At 34.8% G+C, this 18,795-nt stretch overlaps 1 protein-coding gene across 1 annotated transcript; it reads left to right on the top strand.

Annotated features, from left to right (window-relative positions):
• The first annotated feature begins 2,533 nt into the window (after nucleotides 1-2,533).
• LOC143601208 (uncharacterized) lies at nucleotides 2,534-14,584 on the top strand. Its single transcript, XM_077078677.1, has 6 exons — nucleotides 2,534-2,698; nucleotides 9,522-9,814; nucleotides 9,898-10,026; nucleotides 10,488-10,537; nucleotides 10,640-10,737; nucleotides 14,073-14,584. Exons 2-6 carry the CDS (start codon nucleotides 9,582-9,584, stop codon nucleotides 14,472-14,474), a joined length of 912 nt encoding a protein of 303 aa, XP_076934792.1. The 5' UTR covers nucleotides 2,534-2,698; nucleotides 9,522-9,581; the 3' UTR covers nucleotides 14,475-14,584.
• Nucleotides 14,585-18,795: the final 4,211 nt, after the last annotated feature.

Below are 18,795 nucleotides of genomic sequence, written 5' to 3'. Positions count from 1 at the left end.
ACCATTATTTTCAGAATCCAAAACCATCTCTTTAAGGCTCTTTGTAACCACCACCTTAACTGGCTCGACATTAGTTTCGGGGACCTCCTATGATTTGATATGTGGACGTGTTAACTCATTTCAATACTAATAATCCCAATTAATAGTAACAAAATTGTTAAATATATACCATAAAGTCATATGCATATATTTCTCTTCATCTCTAATGCGGGCCAAATTTGCCATCAAAACTGGCCATACAAAATTCCTGCAACAAAGTAACCGGAATAAATTAGGCATTTGAGTATGTCTCCCAAGTTCCATCAAGATGATGGATTTCTAATATGATCATGGAAAATAATGTATTTTTTTGCCAAATATAAACTTAATAGGATCCCAGACATACCCCTTGTTATGAAAATCAATTATTCCCTTAAAATTCATACTTTTCCTGAATTTCCAATTATACCCTTGGGCTTCTTACCAGTTTTAATATAGAACTTGGAATATATAACTTGGAATAATGTTCACCTTTGAGTACCCATTGGGAAGTTCTTGAATTAAACATCTCGATGGCCTTCTTCGAGATCTTGAAATCGCGGAAGAGCGTAAGTTGTCCAAAGATACATCAACCACAGCCCAGGTCCTGTCGGGATGTTGTTTACAGTACCGACCAAAATAGTATTCTCTGGTTGGGACAAATGGAGAAGGAACTTGATACTTTGGTGTCATCTGTAAAATACGCATCGAGTTAACTGTATGCTTTCTTAAGTTTACTCACTTTTAAACATATATCTTTAAATTTTTCTAATCTCCTAAGCAATAATTTTATTTTACTTAATTTTTCTATTCTTAGACTTGAGATATAAACAAATAAATGCTTTTACCACTTATGGAGCTCCATTGTAGTTTCAAGCCACTCCAGTTGAAAGCACTTCTAGAGTCATGGCTCTTAAAACAATGCCAGCAAACACATTTGACCATTGATTCTGCAAAATCATGATCAGATGTAAAAGTTTAAAACCTAACTCAACTCACATTATTCTGCAAAATCATATTAGAAATCTATTTCCAAACATTCCTTGAATCTAAGTATATGAACTGACTGAATTATAAATTTTCATTATCTTATACTATATAGTCTAAGTTTAAAATTCATTGATTTAAAGAACAGTTGAATATAAACATAAAATGTATTATCTTGACATTATTATGACAACTACACACATTTACATTTGTGTTGTTCATTTATACTATGATGTAAATGATGGACTGTTTTAACACGAACCTATATTGATGAGAACTCCTTAACAGATCCCTATCTTTAATTGATTTCAGATGCAAAAATGAACAACAAAAAAGTTAACAACATTCATAATCAAGCTCTTGAACTAATTATATGACGATATAGAGATCAAAGTTTACTTTTCATGATCAAGATGTTGAACTAATTTTTGCTTTTAAATGTCATAGTATGCCAAGATTTTCCCTTTCCTATTTACCCAACTTAAAGCCATTATCCCTATCTTCTAATGATTTATAGAAAACTGACGGTGAAGATAATTCATTCTAGGAAATTTAAAGGTTAATCACATTACAAATGTATCTCTGTCTTTAATCCCAAATCATGAATATAACAGCAGTTTTCTATAAATCATTTTATGATTTAGTTTTAACACTTGAATTGTAATGTGTGTAGTTACACGAACCTATATTGATGAGAACTCCTTAACAGATCTATTTCCAAACACAAATTAATAATTAGGTCAAACAAACAAACAAATTTATTAGGGCGAATTGAATATAATAGTGAATCGAATCGAATTGAATTGAAATACCTTTGGCTTTCTTGCCAATATCGGAGAAGAGTCCCGGTCCGGTATTCTTATTTGGCGTTGAAGGAGAGTTTTCGATCGATGGATGGATGGAAACCGGAAAGAGGTCGTGGAGTGGCGATGCGGCCAGTGGTGGTAGGAGCGGCCGTGGAGGGGCAATAATATGGATAGGGGAAGGATGATGGAGTTGGGAGAGTGCTCGTGGGGTGGCGGTGCGGGCAGTGGTGGTAGGGGCGGCCGTGGAGGAGCAATAATACGGAGAGGGGGAAGGTGGGTGAGTTTTGTGATTTAGGGTTTGGAAAGAAAGAAAATGTTTAAACTGGGTGGGTAATGACCCATAGGACCCATATTTAAAAAATGGATTAAAAAGTCTAAGAATTGATGAGAGATTGACAAGTGGCAGTTAGTGTAGTCTTTTATTAGAGGAGTTAGATTAGATTTAGATCATATTATTAATGTTATTATTATTATTTTGTTGTTTTTGTTTCATTACCTACCATCCCGTGTAACACACGGGTTTTAACCTAGTAGATAATAAATAAACAAATAAATGAATTATATATGAGGCTTGTTAATAAACTTTATAAAAACATACATTACGTTATATATCTTTGAATCTGTTAATAGTTTCATTTGATTTTAAATCAACATGCATTAAAGATGGTAGCAATTTAACCACCACCTTGTCAATAACAAATACATCTACAGATCTATAATTTTTTTTCACCCATTAATTCCTACAAAATAGTCTGATTATGGAGCAACATATTTTATCCTTCTCTAATTAGTTCTACATAAATTATCCAAAAATCACCTCAATCCATACAAATACCGCTGCATTTGAAATCTACCTTGTTGTTGTTCAAGATCCGTGCTTGTTTGCGGTAAGAGAATCCATCATCTCATGGTTAGCGTTCAATGTTCTTATTTTATTGTGTTAAAGATTTGATTTGGATTGTTCATAAAAATGAATTAAATGATGAAACATATATAATTCTGGGTTGGTTTTGTTTTGGATCCAGGTAATCTACCTTTATTGTTCATTGATATTTAGGGATAAGAATTGCTTTATATATATATATATATATATATATATATATATATATATATATATAAAAGAGTTCAAATAAAAAATAAGTGTTTTATGAGAAGTGTGAGAAGAGCTTTAAAATAAAACAAACCACCTAAATATGACACTATACAATATAAATATGAAACAATACAATTATTTAGAAACTACCAATCTCAACCACTAGATCATAAATCCAATGGCCTAAATATATTCTTATTCTTCTCACAAAAATATTGTTTTTTACATTAACCCCACCCTATATATATACATAGAGAGAGAGAGAGAGAGAAATGGTTCAAATAAGAATAAAGAGTTTCCTAATAATAGTAAGAACCAACAAAATTTTGACATTTGACATTACAAATTATGGTGAAAGAACAATTTTATGAAACTATGTTGGTTATTGGTAATTTTAAATCTCAACCATTGATTAATATGATCCAATGGTTATAATTTATTCCTAGTCTTCATAGGAAACTTCTTATTTTTAGGATAACCCTCCCCTATATATATATATATATATAAGGAAGGGTTAACGTACAATAATAGGTTATCGTACATTAGGCACGCGAGACCCTGCACCACCCGATCCTAATTGCAATTAAAACTACGCTTTGGCATATATGTAATTAAATCAAAAAATACTTCTCGCACAACAGATCGTTATTTGCCGCAAGCCTTCAACCATAATCAAATCATCCACGAAACTAAAGCATAATCAAAATCGATAAACCCATTATCGCTATAGTGTAATTATCTTCAATTTGATAAAAAAAAATTGTTGATTTAATCAATTGAATTGATGTGTAAGAGGCTTTAGAATAATCAGTCGATTATGAAATTAAAGAATAATACACTTAACTGAGCTACGATTAGGGTTCATGTTTAAACGTTCTGCACAAACTTTAAACATTCGGGACTTTTTGTACAGAACTTCTAAACTTTTTGTACAGAACTTCTAAATTTTTTGACTATAACTTCTAAAGTAAAAAAGTTTAGACCAAAATGAAAACCGAAAATGAACACAAACTTTAAACGTTCTGACCAAAATGAACACTAAAAATGAACAAAAAGTTTAAAAGTTCAACTAATACGTTTTGACCATAACTACAAATTTAAAAGTTCTGACCAAAATGAACAAAAAGTTTAAACGTTCAACTAATATGTTCTGACCAAAACCACAAGTTTAAACGTTCTGACCAAAATGAACACCAACATGACACAATAAGTTTAAACGTTCAACTAATACGTTCTGACCAAAACCACAAGTTTAAACGTTCTGACCAAAATGAACTAATACGTTCAAATAATTAATCGATTGAAGCTTTAAATTGATGATCAATTTGGATCAATTTCAAGGTTAATTGATCAATTAGGTTGATGTAAATTGCTCAATTTTCATCGATTTTGATTATCATGTACAAGTATCTGATGGTTTGTGTGAAACAGCAGATGATGGTTGTGAATGAAATTTGATTATGTTTCTGATCTTGATCTGCAATTTAGGAGTCGATGTATGATCGTTTTTGATGAGCGAAGGATTTAATTAGGAAAGGAATAGGATTTGAAGAAAATTACAATATTGCCACCGCGTGTTTTCATAAATCGATGATCCAGATACTCGCGTAGGATTATTGTATTGGATCATTTATTTATATATATATTTCTTTAATTTTTGTCTGCAACATGCGCGATGTCGTATATAATTTGTCAGTGTTTATGTTTAGTTTCAAATTCAGAAAATTATATCTTCCTTTATAAATCAGTCATATTGGCATTCATATTCAACTTTGATCTTTCTTTCTCCCTGCCCACCTATTAACCAAATACAAACAAGTAGACAATATTGTTGAATTCAACGATATAAATTCAAATAAAGTATATCGATACGGACGTGTTCCAAGAGTTATCCGTCTTCTACTTATACCAGTATACCAGCTAGATAGTGAAAAAGACCAGAAGGATCTTAACCGGAAAAAAAAACCCTTAGGTTACAAGTGAAGTTAGTGCCCATAAGCAATGTACGGAGAGCACATGAGTCGGATAGTGTGAAAAAATTTTATAAGTTGTTTCATAAGATGGCGGACCTGAACTCCATTAATTAGAGCTCTAAACAATAACAACCACCCCTCTCAAATTTAGTGATTTTCAGATATTTCATTAGAACACTCACACTAAAACCTTTAATCTTATATTTTCTCTACAATATAGAGTAGGAAAAAAAAACACCTAAAACCTTCCTCCATTGGAATCTCTTTAAAAATAAAAATGTTGATAAATGTAACTATGACCCTCTATTCAATGATCTATATAACTTTTTGAATAAATGCAACCGTGGCCCTCTATTCAATGATCTATATAACTTTTTGAGTGTATAAAATTGAGAAATAAAATAACTATTTGTGAATAGGATAGAGATACGAGAATCTCGAATGTGTGAAGTTTTTAAAAACCAAACAAAGTTTGGAGAAAAAATAGTTTTTTTAATTAAAATATATAAATGGATACAGAGACTTGGATAGTTGGACTACATACTTTTCTATGCCATATTTACTTCTCCATCAAAGACAAAGTTTGTGTTTGTCTTTTTTTTCTTTTGGAAACTACCGACTCTACTTTACCTACAAGTTATTTTATTATCGTCAATTTAGTTGCCTTCAGGAAAATTAGCATCGGTTGTTTCATCATTTAGATTTTCAACGCCTCTTCTAGTTATAAAACGCGTAAATCAGTAATTATCTTATTACGCTTTATATCTATAGTTTCAGTATTTAACTGATAGTTTTCAATTTCTAAAATTTAGTAAACTTGCTATATTTAAAATTTTAGGAATCTCCAAAATAGTACAGAACGCCAAAAATTTTTACACTATAATAGTTGACATCGTATTTCTTATAAATAATCAAATTCAAAAAAACCCAATCAAAGATTGACACCTCTACCTGATCGGAAGAGAAGACACCTTTGTAGGTGGCACTGAATAACACAACAATATACTTGGGTCAACACAATATCAGACCAACATCTTACACGCATACTAACTCGGCTTCCAGATTGCCTACAAACACCCTATCTTGCTACAGGGTAGTTGATGCTATTGTGTAATCGCCAAGTTAGTAACTCGGCTCAGCTATATGAGAGTCGATAAACATAGTACCCTTTTGCATATTCTTCAAGGTTCTTGTATACCCGAAAAATTGGAATCCAGCTTTCTCCTATACGTGGCGGAGTCGGTTATCCTATTGCCATGGATATTATTTGCCACTCCTATAACTAGATGATGCCATTTGTAAACCTATGTGTAGTGGAAGAGGGTGGTGCCCCCAAAGGCATGCCATGTCACGCACTTTATCATCCCCAAACACCTACGTGGTGTTTACAAGGGGCGCCATATCACACCCCAATCTATGACGGAATGTCGAGACGTAACTGATTGAACAGTAACTCACTAGACACTAGCATTAATGTAGTGACAATTCATAATTATTTAATTTAAATAATTCAAGTACATCACATAATCTTAAAATGAAATATTATCCAACAAAATTCAAAATAAACTAGATAAAGATAAATATTCGTTGATATCCTAAAGATACCATTCACTTGCTTGTCTTCATCTAACTCATGTAAGTAACTGCAACATTTACGAAAATAAATTGATCAACACAATGTTGGTGAACAAAAACACAATTTAATATACATAATAAATAAAATCAATACTCATGCGGATGCGTAATTACAACAATTAATTTGTAACAATAACATATTAAAATCCGTTCATCATAACACTAGGTCAAGCTACTAAGATGGTGTAAGATTTTACTAATGAGGATGAGGCCACCAATAAAGCAATAAACACTTTAGTGCGTTACATGTAATAAATAAATGAGTAATAAATGTAAATGCATATATTAGAATTGTGGTTGAGGATGTAAAATAATATTCTTGATGTTTATATAGTACATGTTGTCTCCAAAACATTTAAAATTATAAAGGGGATGTGAATTTACTCACTTTAAGGGCATGTTTGGGATTGAGTTTGAAAAATGTCTGGTTTATGGCTTTTTCAAAAAGCCATTTTAAAAAGTCAGGATTTGGGGCGTTTGAAAAACTGTTTTTTAATCATTTTAAAAAGCTAAAATAAGAAACTTTTTGTGATTGCCAAACACATTTAAACTTTTTGGCTTTTCGAAAACACCAATAAGCCAATAAGCATTTTTCAAACTCAATTCCAAACATGCTCTAAGATTTGGCAAGTGAAAGAAGATAAGAATATGGAAGAAACCGACCTAAGCGAGCTGATCAAACCGAACTTGATGATTTCTTAAAAATTAGTTAAATATTCAAAAGTTAAAATAAAACCAAAACGAACCAAAATTAATAATAAAATATGAGTTTAAACCTAAAATGAAAGAAAATGAACTTTAAACGTGTGTTCGGTTCGTAGTCGGTCCGAATGTCGTTACGAGGTCGAGTCTGGATCCAACACGTCCAAAACTTAATTATAAACATAAGTTATTGAAAAGTCAGAACCTAATTCGGGTCAATTCTTAATATAATTGAAAAACCTCAAATTAGTTTCCAACATAAACCCTAGTTTGATATTAATGAAATTGAACATGAAATCTTTTGAAATTGATTAAAGGCTTTCATTCTAGGGTTTATAACAAAACATAAAAACTTAACTTTACCCAGAAATTAGAAGTATAACTTGATTAGTCAACTCTTGAAGAACACTTGAACAATAACTTGAAATCGTAAAAGAGCAAGATATTTGTGAGTTGTATAGCAAGTTATGAACGGCCTACTACCCTTGTTTATATAGGATGCGGGTTTAACATCGTGTTTATCACGAATATAAAGTTAACCCACATTTTAGCTTTGAACAAATGATAAGATAAGCACTAGTTAGAGATGAAACTTGATGAATTCGAGATACAGATTGTTGATTTGAGATAGAATTTCATCTAGAAACAATCTAGAACCTTGAGTTTGAATTATAATGATAATAGGATGAAGATTAAGCATTAAACAAGCTGAAAATCAGGTTAAACGAGCTGATACGAACCTGCTGCAGCTGCTAACTGACCCAACAGTTCTGATTTTTTTCATAGCAGTCCCTGTAGATTTATTTTTGACATAGCTAGCGCCTAAAGTTTGATAAATGGCCATAACTTGTTATAACTTGATTATTAAAATACTTGAACGAATTGTAACAATACCAACACATGATAAATGAATAAAATAACATTTATTAATAAATTTAAGACCCGAATTATACTACGGGTCAGTTACAACGAATACGGAAATAAAGAATGTTACACGCCAAAGCCATGTTCACGAAGCCTTTAACAGAGGTGAGGGGTCTCATAGATGGGGTCCATACGTGATCAACCGGTCACTGTTTTTGATTTTATTTTCTTTTATTTAATTGTTAGTTAAAACCACTACACCAAAGTGAAAAGGTTAGACATCCACAAAATATCTGGTTCCGGACCCAACCCGAAAGCGATTCCTAACTGTACCTGACTCGTGGTTACGACCTGGTATTGGGTTTATCCACATACATGTACGCGAAACCGGACCTGACGCGGACCCTTCAGATTTGGTTCCACCTTTACCCCTCAAAAACTGACCTGGCCCTACCCGAAACCCCAAAAAACCCAGGAAAACCTGGTCAAAATCCGGTTAAATAACAAACTATACCCAGTAACGATTCCCACCCGACCCGGTTTTGACTTTTGTTGACCAGACCTGGAACTACCCGGTTTCAGTTCCTAAAAATACCCGGCTTTTGCACCTCTAAAAGAGTGGTTAGTTAAAATCTCATTGACACGAATGTGGCACTTTAGCATACACAGTATGTTAAAACCAATGCATATAAACTAAGATGTTATTGCACACTGTTTTTTGGGTTATTTTTTACCAGCTACGCGAGTGTTTATTCTGCTGAACGAACTGAAAGCGCCGGCCCAAGGGGGTCGAGGACGACGACGAACCCATACTCATTCTCTCAATAGACCCATAATTGTAATATATATATATATATATATATATATATATAACTTTATTTTGTAACATAAGTTTACAAAATAACTCCTTGATGCAACGAAAAAATTGGTAGTTTATGAAATCAAAAATCATGGATTCAATTTAAATTAGTGTTATTTCTTTTTCTTTCTTTATAAATAAACTTTCTTTTGTGTTTTATATGGGCTATTATTATTATTATTATCATCATCATCATCATTGCTGCTTTGGTTCGTATTGGGCTTTGAAAATGCAATCAAATTGGTAAAATTGTCAAATTATTTCTGATTTCAGAGACCCTATTTTATGCTCGTCTTGAGCCTTAAAATTTTAAGGGATTATTGGATACGTTCCTGTGAACCGAGATGTCAACCTACAACTAAGTGTGTTTGGATTTGATTAATGTGAAACAAACTAGTCAACTTGACTATTTTTCTTAGAACTATTTTTCCTTAGAATATTATGTAAACGGAATCTGACTCAAATGTTTTTCTCAGTTAATAAGATACAATTTTTGGATTTCTCTCTACGTATTTTAATTTTCCCTTTCATTCTAAGTCATATATATTATCTTTAACTATGTATGTGTATGTGTTTGCTAGCAGATTGTGTCAATTATGGATCTATGAACATCAACAGGGAAGAATCAAGGATTTATTTTATAAATGGACAATGTGACTAGACCCTTTGATGGCCAGGAAATCCTAGAAATCAAAGAACCAACGTTGAGTAATAATGGACCTGATATAAGTCTATCTGCAGTTTCAGATGAATCATTGTTAAATGCAGCCTATAACGCGCCTGATGTTCGCGATGAAATAACAAGAACATTAGGAGAAGAGAGGTCACTCATACAACCTGATCCAACCACGCGAAGTAGGATTCCCATATTTCGAGGGTAGAGATTCAAATTTTTAGCCTGGTTAAGTTATAACAAAACTTTTATTTGAAACTTGATGATTATGTGATATTATGTTTTAGGCTAGTTGAGCGCGTTCGACGAACAGTTCGAGGGTCGTCTGATGATATTGGATGGCTACAGAGTGCTCCAGAGATGCCTCCCGTTGAAGATGGGACAGACCGTTTTAGTAATATTCTTGAAATTATCAGGTACATAGAGATAATTTCTAAACAAAATTGATTGAACATTGAACGACTGAAACACTAAATTGTGCATGTTTTATAGATTTCTAAATTTGACAGAAACTACTAAGTTTTCGAAGTTATAAACTTAAAAAAATTATGAAATTAATGAAGTAAATAAACATGTAAAATTAGACGATTGTAATTTATGTTTTCTAGAACAATATGAAAATAGCTAAAATTTTGAGAAAATTTTCCGTAATAAAGTTGGAGTCCTATTTGAAAGAATTCAGGTTCAAAAACTCGCTACCTTTCAGTCCCCTGAGTATCCCCATATAACTCCACTCATAACTCAAGTTATAATACTACATTTTCTAACACGTTTTTTTTCCTTTGAACAACCTAGCCTCTTAGGAAGTTAATTTCTTAATATACTAGCACTCCCTAAAGGACTACAACTATTGACCACATCGTAATCCCTATATCAGGCACGATGTTCACATGCTGCCAAATTCAATGGTTTATCTCTTGGTTCCTGGTAAACATTATGCATATGCCTTGTAAATATCCTATTTTGGCTGGTTATAATTAATCATTTTGGCTTCTTATCATTATATATTATGTTATTTTCGAAATGGAGGCCTCTTTAGCAACCACGGACCACTTTATTTTACCAGCACGAAGGCCACTTTTTTGAAAATGGGATTGACCTGTCACATTGCAAAGATTCATAGTGAGGTAAATTTACAATTATCTTTATTCTTATATATAATCACTGTTTGAGTAGAATAGTTATAAGGTCGGGTTTGGTTCACTTGCAACACACTTTATGTTAGTTCATTTTATTATTTGGTTTTTATATTAATGCCTTAATACGATTAAAATGATAAAACAACAATAAGACAAAATTACAAATTTTGTCCTTTAAAAAAAGCCAAATTACAGTTCGTGTCCTTTTTTTAGTTTCTTTGCAGGCGGTGTCCTATAAACATTTTTTTCCTACACGTTATGTCCTTTACGCTAACTGGGTTAGAAAAACGCAGTTAAATACCCTCACGTGAGGCGCATGTAAGGGCATTTTTGTCTTTTCGACTCTACCTGCAAATTTATAACTTACAAAACCCCAAAACCTACCACCAACCCCAAAACCTGCAAATCCACTTACCTGCAAATTTTCATCATCCCAAATCCACTTACTTACAAACCCTAAAATCCACTTACCTGCAAATTTTCATCATCCAAAATTCAAATCAAACCAAAACCCAGTTCCTAAAATCCACCATCTCCCCATTCCTCAATCCAAATTCAAATCAAACCAAAACCCGGCCGTACACCTCGGCCAAACTATCGAACTCATCGGCGTTATATTCCCCGACGAGATTTGGTTCAAACTCGTAGGAATCGTAACGGACGATCTGGGTTTCAACGGGAAACTGATTACCGGCGTGAATTGGATCTGGGTTTGTGGGTTCGTAGCCGATCGTCGAAGTTTGACCGGAAAACTGGATTCCGGCGGTGGCGGTGGCGGGGTTAACTGGATCTGCGTTGAACACGTGGGTTGGGTTCACGGCGACGATGTCGGCGACAAGTATTTCGAGAGACTCGAGGCGGCCGGAGCCGTAGGGGGTAACTGATGTTCTGGGATTCGCATATTTTGCCCAGTAGGCCGCCGATCCAGCCGGTCCAGCTGTAGGTCAAGAAATTCCAGAACCATTCATTTGGTTCTCAGGCTATTGGATTACAAAACCCTAGGTTTGATGTTGATGTGGTTGAGGTTATGTTTGGGCTTTGCGAAATATTCTGTGCTGGGAGTAAGAGTTTGGCAGCCAACATGAGATTGAGGAAAAAGAAAGGCGTGGCGGTGGTGATTTTTCCTTGTCGCCGGAAAAATGAGAAATGGGAAAAAGGAACCAGGTAGGTGGTGGTGGTGTAGAGAGGGAAGAAGACAAGAGGAGAGAGAGAGATTGAAAATGTTTTTTTTGTTTTAAGTTAGTATTATATATATTTTCTTTTCTTTTTTTAAATTTAAGGATACATTAAAATTACAATTATGTCCATCACATGTCTGGCACATGTCATACTTAACTGATTTTTTCTAACCCAGTTAGCGTAAAGGATATAACGTGTAGAAAAAAATGTTTAAAGTACACCGCCTGCAAAGAAACTAAAAAAAAGACACGAACCGTAATTTGGTTTTTTTTAAAGGACAAAATTTGTAATTCTGTCCAACAATAATAATGATTTAAATCTTTGAATAATGTTGTTCCAAAGTTGCATGTACTATAATGAAATCTGAGTGACTTTCAAACCGTTCCTCTATTCAACTTATTCACTTATTAGCTAGATTATGCTATTGATCCGTGTACGATTAGAGTGGAATAATAGAAATCGTCTAACAAACACATATAGTTTGAAATGACAAGATAATTTGTAGTATATTTTTGGGTATGGCAACATGATATTTATTACGTACCAGAGTACCAGGGCCGGCCATGGCATGGGGCTGAGTGGTCGATGACCAGAGGTCCGACTACACGCTAGACCCGAATTTGTTTTTTTAAATTTTACGTATTTATATAAAAACGATATGTGTAGTTAATGTTTAAACTCAATTACATAACAAGTAACTTGGTCTAGTGGCAAAGGGGTATGACTCCCAATCAAATGGTTGTGGATTCTAGTCTCATTTGAGACATTTTATGTCTATTTTTATACATTTATTTTTATACAAACCTAAATCATAGTCAAGGAAGTCGATTTAAAAATTAAATTGTTTAAACCCAACAAAATATTCTTTTTACTGAAGACCCAAAATATTTTTCGCCTTCGGCCCAAACTTATTTTTAATTCTTGGAGCCGGCCTTGTTACGTACGTAACTTATTTTTCAATTCTCAGAACAGTTTGAAATATTGGAAGAGGTTAACTGAACAAAATTAGTTGTCTTTAATTTTGAAGACATATGTAATATAATATAATAAGGTTATCATATGAAAATGAGGAACAACATAAATGCTGGAAAAAAAACGTATATAGCATGTTGTCTAATTTGTTGATTTAACGAATGATTTTAATACAAAATACGTAACAATTAGAAAAAACAGGACAACAGAGAGTATACTTTTTATGCAAATGGTTACTCATTTCTATTGGATGTTCATAATTTAATTGTAAAACATGGAAATTATAAACATTACACAGAAAACATAAATAACATACCTTAGTCTACTGGATACGAAGAATAACGGTTAACTTCAAACGACATAGAGGATTAAAAAATCGTTTATGTAAATGTGTCTAACCCACCAACATTATGTGTTGAATGTATATGAACAAAATGTGTAGAGGTAAATAGTATTCACCTTTCTATATGTATATTAGGAGTTACTATTTTATTTAATATCACAGTCATTAACATTAAGATATAACTTAAATTGTTCATTTTTTAATTATTTAATTACCAAAAAAATTGAGAAACCTTTTTATGTATGGAAATTATAGTGATATATCAATATCTAGATGCCATTTTTTTAAAAAAATTTATTGCTTTAATAGTATAGGAAGATATATTGATTAGATGAAAATTACACTTGTGTATGTGATTTGGCAAAATTCTCGGTGTTAGTCCATTATTTTCTTTTTGTCACGATATCATTTCAGTCAACAATGTTAAAACATCTATATTTCTATTTTTAACTTGTTTTGCATCGATTAAAATACCCAAACTATTAAAACGGACAAAAAAATAAAAGAAAATCATAAAATATCAAATATATGATAAAAAAAATAAACTGTTAAAACTAAAATAGGAAAATACACCTTGGAGATTAGGGTTATGTTTTGTTAAAATGAGAATTTGTGATTCGGCGGAAAGAGGATAGTACCATGACAGAACGAAGGAGGTCAACCTCTTCTGAATATACAACATAAATTAAAATGATTAAAAAAAGAAAAAGAAACCGATATCTAGAATTTCATCAAATTGACGTCTATAATGAACTATATTGAAAGATTATAGTCCTTAATTTATATGTTACTTCTTTTGAAGTTACATCATTAACATCAAATGTTTTAGGCATCAGTTGAAAGGAATGCTAGAGAAATAAAGGAGTACATTGAAGAGTTCCATTGGGGTTCCAAGAAACGTGTTTTCCTACTTGGTCATAGTAAAGGAGGTATAGATGCAGCTGCTGCATTATCAATGTATTGGCCCGATTTAAGAGACAAAGTTACTGGTCTCGCTTTAGCCCAGAGCCCCTATGGCGGTAGTCCTATCGCTTCGGATATTTTGCGTGACGGGCAAATTGGGGATTATTTTAATGTCCGCAAACTTATGGAAATCTTGATCGGTAAAGTGATAAAGGTACATTGTTTTTCTATTTCTATTTCATATGTTGCTTTCTTTACTTCTTCTGAATCTGTCATTACTTTCATTTTATGTTTTTTTACGTGCTCCTCTGCATTGCCTGCATGCTAGTTTGGTCCTCGTTTGTATATAATGTATAATTGTGTATACAACTCATTCCGCAAACCTTATTTGAATGCAACTTCTCTACCTTTGGGTTTCCGTATATACAAACAAACAAACATACATACATACATACACACACACACAAAGATATACACATACACACAAATATATATATATTTGAGATCGTGTGAGAATCATTTGAAAAATGAGAACTTTAAGAACCATTTTAGACCATTCAAAAAATCCCTCCATCAATGATGCTACATAGATGAAACAGGACATGTGTAACAACATTACCCACACCGTCACCACACCTACAAATACAGTGAAATATGGTGTGGTAAAGTATGCGGTGGATGGGGTCGATGAGTTTAGTGGACTTTGAAGATCGACCACTTTGGCGCTCAATTGTGACACGAAGCCAAAACTCATACTTTCATCAGCATCGGGAAAGTCATGCAACCCATCAAACGAGTCGGTTTCGATCTCCTCTTTAGTGTACAACCCGAGTTTTCTAGAAAATGTGGCAATGGACCAAGTATACCACTTTCTTTCCAAAAAGAATTGTACCCCCTTTGCTTTGTCATGCACATCTTCATAGAGGTGATCGAATGTGTTGGAGCCAAGGAAATCGATAGTTAACTCAGTGTGGCTGACGAATATTAAACAATCTTAACACAGGTGCAGTTAGCATCTCCTCGAACCGGTCGCGCTGATTTAGTTCCTTGAGCTCGTCAAAAGAGGTGCTACCCGTGTCTATTGAGCCTTGTCGGCCGCACATCTCAGCAAACTTTTTCGTCGCCAGTATAGTCTGGGCATTATTGCTAGTGAACTGCAGAAACAGATTATCCAACCCTAACATTTGTACAAAATCATGGAAGAATAAACACAAAAACACGAAAAAAAAAGAAGAAAACCAATTTGTTCGGGAAAGGGTGCATGGCTGTGCCGAGCAAACGCACGGTTGTGTGCGATCAATATGAACGTGTCCGAGCCTGTGCACGAGCCTGTGGTCGCTGATTTGGCCTCGCATGACTATGCGAGGACACGACACGTCCATGCTCTTGTTATAAAAACAGTGAAAACAAGCCAATCTTGCTTGTTTTTGGCATTAATCGACCAAATCGACCACAATCGAACACACGAAAGGCAATTTTAACCCCAAGGTTATCCCTTGAGGCGAGAAAACATAAAAAATTGAACACTTAAGGGCCTAGATTCAAAAAAACCCTAGAAACTAACAAACCAAACCCTAAAACTAACAAAAACATGGAATTGGAAGACAAGAAGAAGACGAAATCACACCTTGATTGTTGAAATCTGAGAGGATCACAAGATATTGGAGGAAATGGGTTGAAATCTGGTTGGGAGTGTTTGGGAATGGGTGGTTATGAAGTTATGGAAGTTATGTGGATGAAAAGGTGGTCAAGAACTCGTTTACACGGAAATCAAAGAGAGGCGCATGACCTTTCTAAGATCTACACTACCATCCTAGGCCTATGTGCATGATCGTCCCAATATGGCGCACGACCGTGCCAGCAAACGCGCGCGACCGTGCCATGTTGATGCACAATCATGCCATGCTGGTAAGATTTATGATTTTCGACCTAAACACCATTTTGACTCCCAATTTTGATCATTATGAGCCCATTACAGAAATATCAAGCTAGCAAATTAACGCAAGAATTCCGACATCCTACAAATATGAAGAACACAACTCATCGACTTCGAAAAACGAACGGAAACACAAAAATTAACTAAAATCCTATTCATGCTAAATTTCTAAAGGAGTCTATATCTAGGCTCACACTCCCCACAGTTAGTTCATGGGGTGGAGGGATAGAACCTCCAATGCTACCTCAACCGGCTCACCCAAATAGTGTTTCAAACGGTGACCATTCACCTTGAAAATGTGTCCACCCTTATGGTCAAGCTCAACAGAACCATAGTCAAACTCTTGCTTCACACTATAGGGGCCATACCATCATACTCTTATTTCCCGGTAATAGACAAAGGCGAGAATTATACAACAATATTCGATTGCTCACTTGGAGTTGCTTGTGGTCCTTCAAGCAAGCGCCATGGAGTTTTTTGGTTCCCTTATTGTAAATTCTTGAATTTTCATAAGCTTGGCCTCTCAACTCCTCAAGCTCTTGAATTTGAACAAACCTATATTTACCCGCGCATGCAAGATCAAGCTTAGCAGTTTTCAAAGCCCAATACACCTTATGCTCGAGTTTGATAGGGAGGTGGCATGCATTCCCGTACACCAATTTAAATGGTCCGTACCAGTCCGTGGCTTGTAGGTGGTACCAAAAGCCCATAGAGCGTCATCTAGTTTCTCAGACCAATCCTTATGGTTCTAAGTAATAGTCTTCTCAAGGATTTTCTTGATGCCACGATTGGTGACCTCGACTTGCCCGCTCGTTTGAGGGTGATATGGTGTAGAGAAGCGAAGATGAACATCATATCGGGACAATGCCTTTTTTCAACTGCGCATTACAGAAATGTGTCACATGGTTACTAATCAATGCTTTGGGGGCACCAAGCGAGAAAAAAACTTTTTCAAGAATTTCACCACTGCCCTAGCGTCATTTGTGGGTAAGGTTTGTGCCGCAACCCACTTTGAAACGTAGTCTACGGCTACTAGAATGTAACGGAGACCAAAAGAATCAGGGAAAGACCCATGAAGTCGATGCCCCAAACATAAAAAATACCTCTTACCTGAATAAGTCACTGGGGAATCTCATCTCGTTATGATATGTTGCTTGCCCTCTAGCAAGCATCACAAAACCGCACCATGTTATGAGCATCAGGAATGATGGTTGGCCAAAAGAAACCGGCGCCAAAGACCTTCTTTGTGGTGAATGTGGCTTCATGGTGTCCTCCGGTCAGGCCCCCGTGGCAAAGAATCAGGATTTTGCGTGCTTCATCACCATACGCACACTTATGCACAAGTTGACCAGTCTAGACATGAAACAAATAAGGATCCTCACAACTGAATATCATAAAGAATTTCTTCTTTTCCTAGTGAGTAAGGCCCATCATAATGATCCTACTCGCGAGATAATGTGTGATGTCCGCAAACCTAGGATAATCATTATTACACGCCACAATATACATGAGGAACTCGTGGGGGAAATAGACATTTATATGGACCCCCACTCACTCCGATGAAGCTGAGAACTCAAGACAAGAGAGGTGATCAGCTACGACATTTTCAGCACCCTTTTTGTCACAGATCTCAATGTCAAACTCCTACAACAATAAGATCCAAAGTATCGGTCTCGGCTTTGCATCTTGTTTTGTAAAAATATAACGAATTGATGCATGGTCCGTGAACACGATGGTCTTAGAAAGGACAAGATAAGACCGAAATTGAACGAATGCGAGCACAACCGCAAGGAGCTCGTTCTCGGTATTCGTGTATTGATCATGCGTATTGTTCATTGTCCTGATCACATCGTAAATCGAGTGAAACCGCCCCGACCGCAAAATCTCCATTTGACCTAAAACCTCTACGTCTGCAAAATCACTTTCATCACACATTCACCAATATGATACTTTAACAACTCATATTTACTAAGACATACGAAGGAGAAAACAAAGGAGGCATCCTTCTTGAGGAGCTTATTCATCGGGCGAGCGATTTGGGAAAAGTTCTTTATGAATCGCCTATAAAAACCCGTGTCACTGAGAAAACTCTTAATAGACTTCACCGAAGTTGGTGGCAGTTAAAAATTGCATGATAGTACATTGAGAGCTGTGAGATGGTGTCAATTTTGGCTCGATCGACCTCAAGTCCCGCTTGTGAAACCTAATGTCTTAACACAATGCCCTCCTTCACCATGAAGTGGCATTTCTCTCAATTAAGAACAAGGTTGGATTTTTGACACCTAGACAACATTCTCTCCAATTTTATAAAACAATGATCAAAATAACTCCTGAAAACAGAAAAGTCATTCAAGAAAACCTTTGTGGAGTCCTCGATCATATCTTGAAAAATCGCCACCATACATCATTGAAAAGTGGCTGGGGAATTACACAATCAAAGGGAATCCTACAGAAGGAAAATTTGCCATGGGTACATGTGAATGTCGTCTTCTACTGATCCTCAGGAAATATGTGGATCTGAAAGTACCCCAAGAAGCCATCAAGAAAACAATAGAACATTTTTCCTGACATTTTTTTCTAACATTTAATCAATGAAGGCGAGGGGAAAACGATCCTTTCTCGTGGCGTCATTGAGTTTACGGTATTGATTGCAAACTCTCCATCTCGTGACTGTAAGAGTAGGGATTAACTCATTTTTCTCATTCATCACAAC

The sequence above is a fragment of the Bidens hawaiensis genome, unplaced genomic scaffold, assembly GCF_021521415.1.
Source record: "Bidens hawaiensis isolate Kalapana, Puna unplaced genomic scaffold, B.hawaiensis_p1.1 tig00055896_1, whole genome shotgun sequence".
In the NCBI taxonomy this organism is placed as follows: Eukaryota; Viridiplantae; Streptophyta; class Magnoliopsida; order Asterales; family Asteraceae; genus Bidens; species Bidens hawaiensis.
This window is presented reverse-complemented; position numbering and strand designations above follow the sequence as displayed.

Bases quoted from the DNA above. Each gene is read 5' to 3' on its own strand.
- LOC143601208 (XM_077078677.1), top strand. From the start codon at position 9,582: ATGGACAATGTGACTAGACCCTTTGATGGCCAGGAAATCCTAGAAATC. The intron at 9,815-9,897 runs GTAGAGATTCAA...ATTATGTTTTAG, and splicing joins AGGATTCCCATATTTCGAGG to GCTAGTTGAGCGCGTTCGAC. The intron at 10,538-10,639 runs GTAAACATTATG...TTCGAAATGGAG, and splicing joins GGTTTATCTCTTGGTTCCTG to GCCTCTTTAGCAACCACGGA.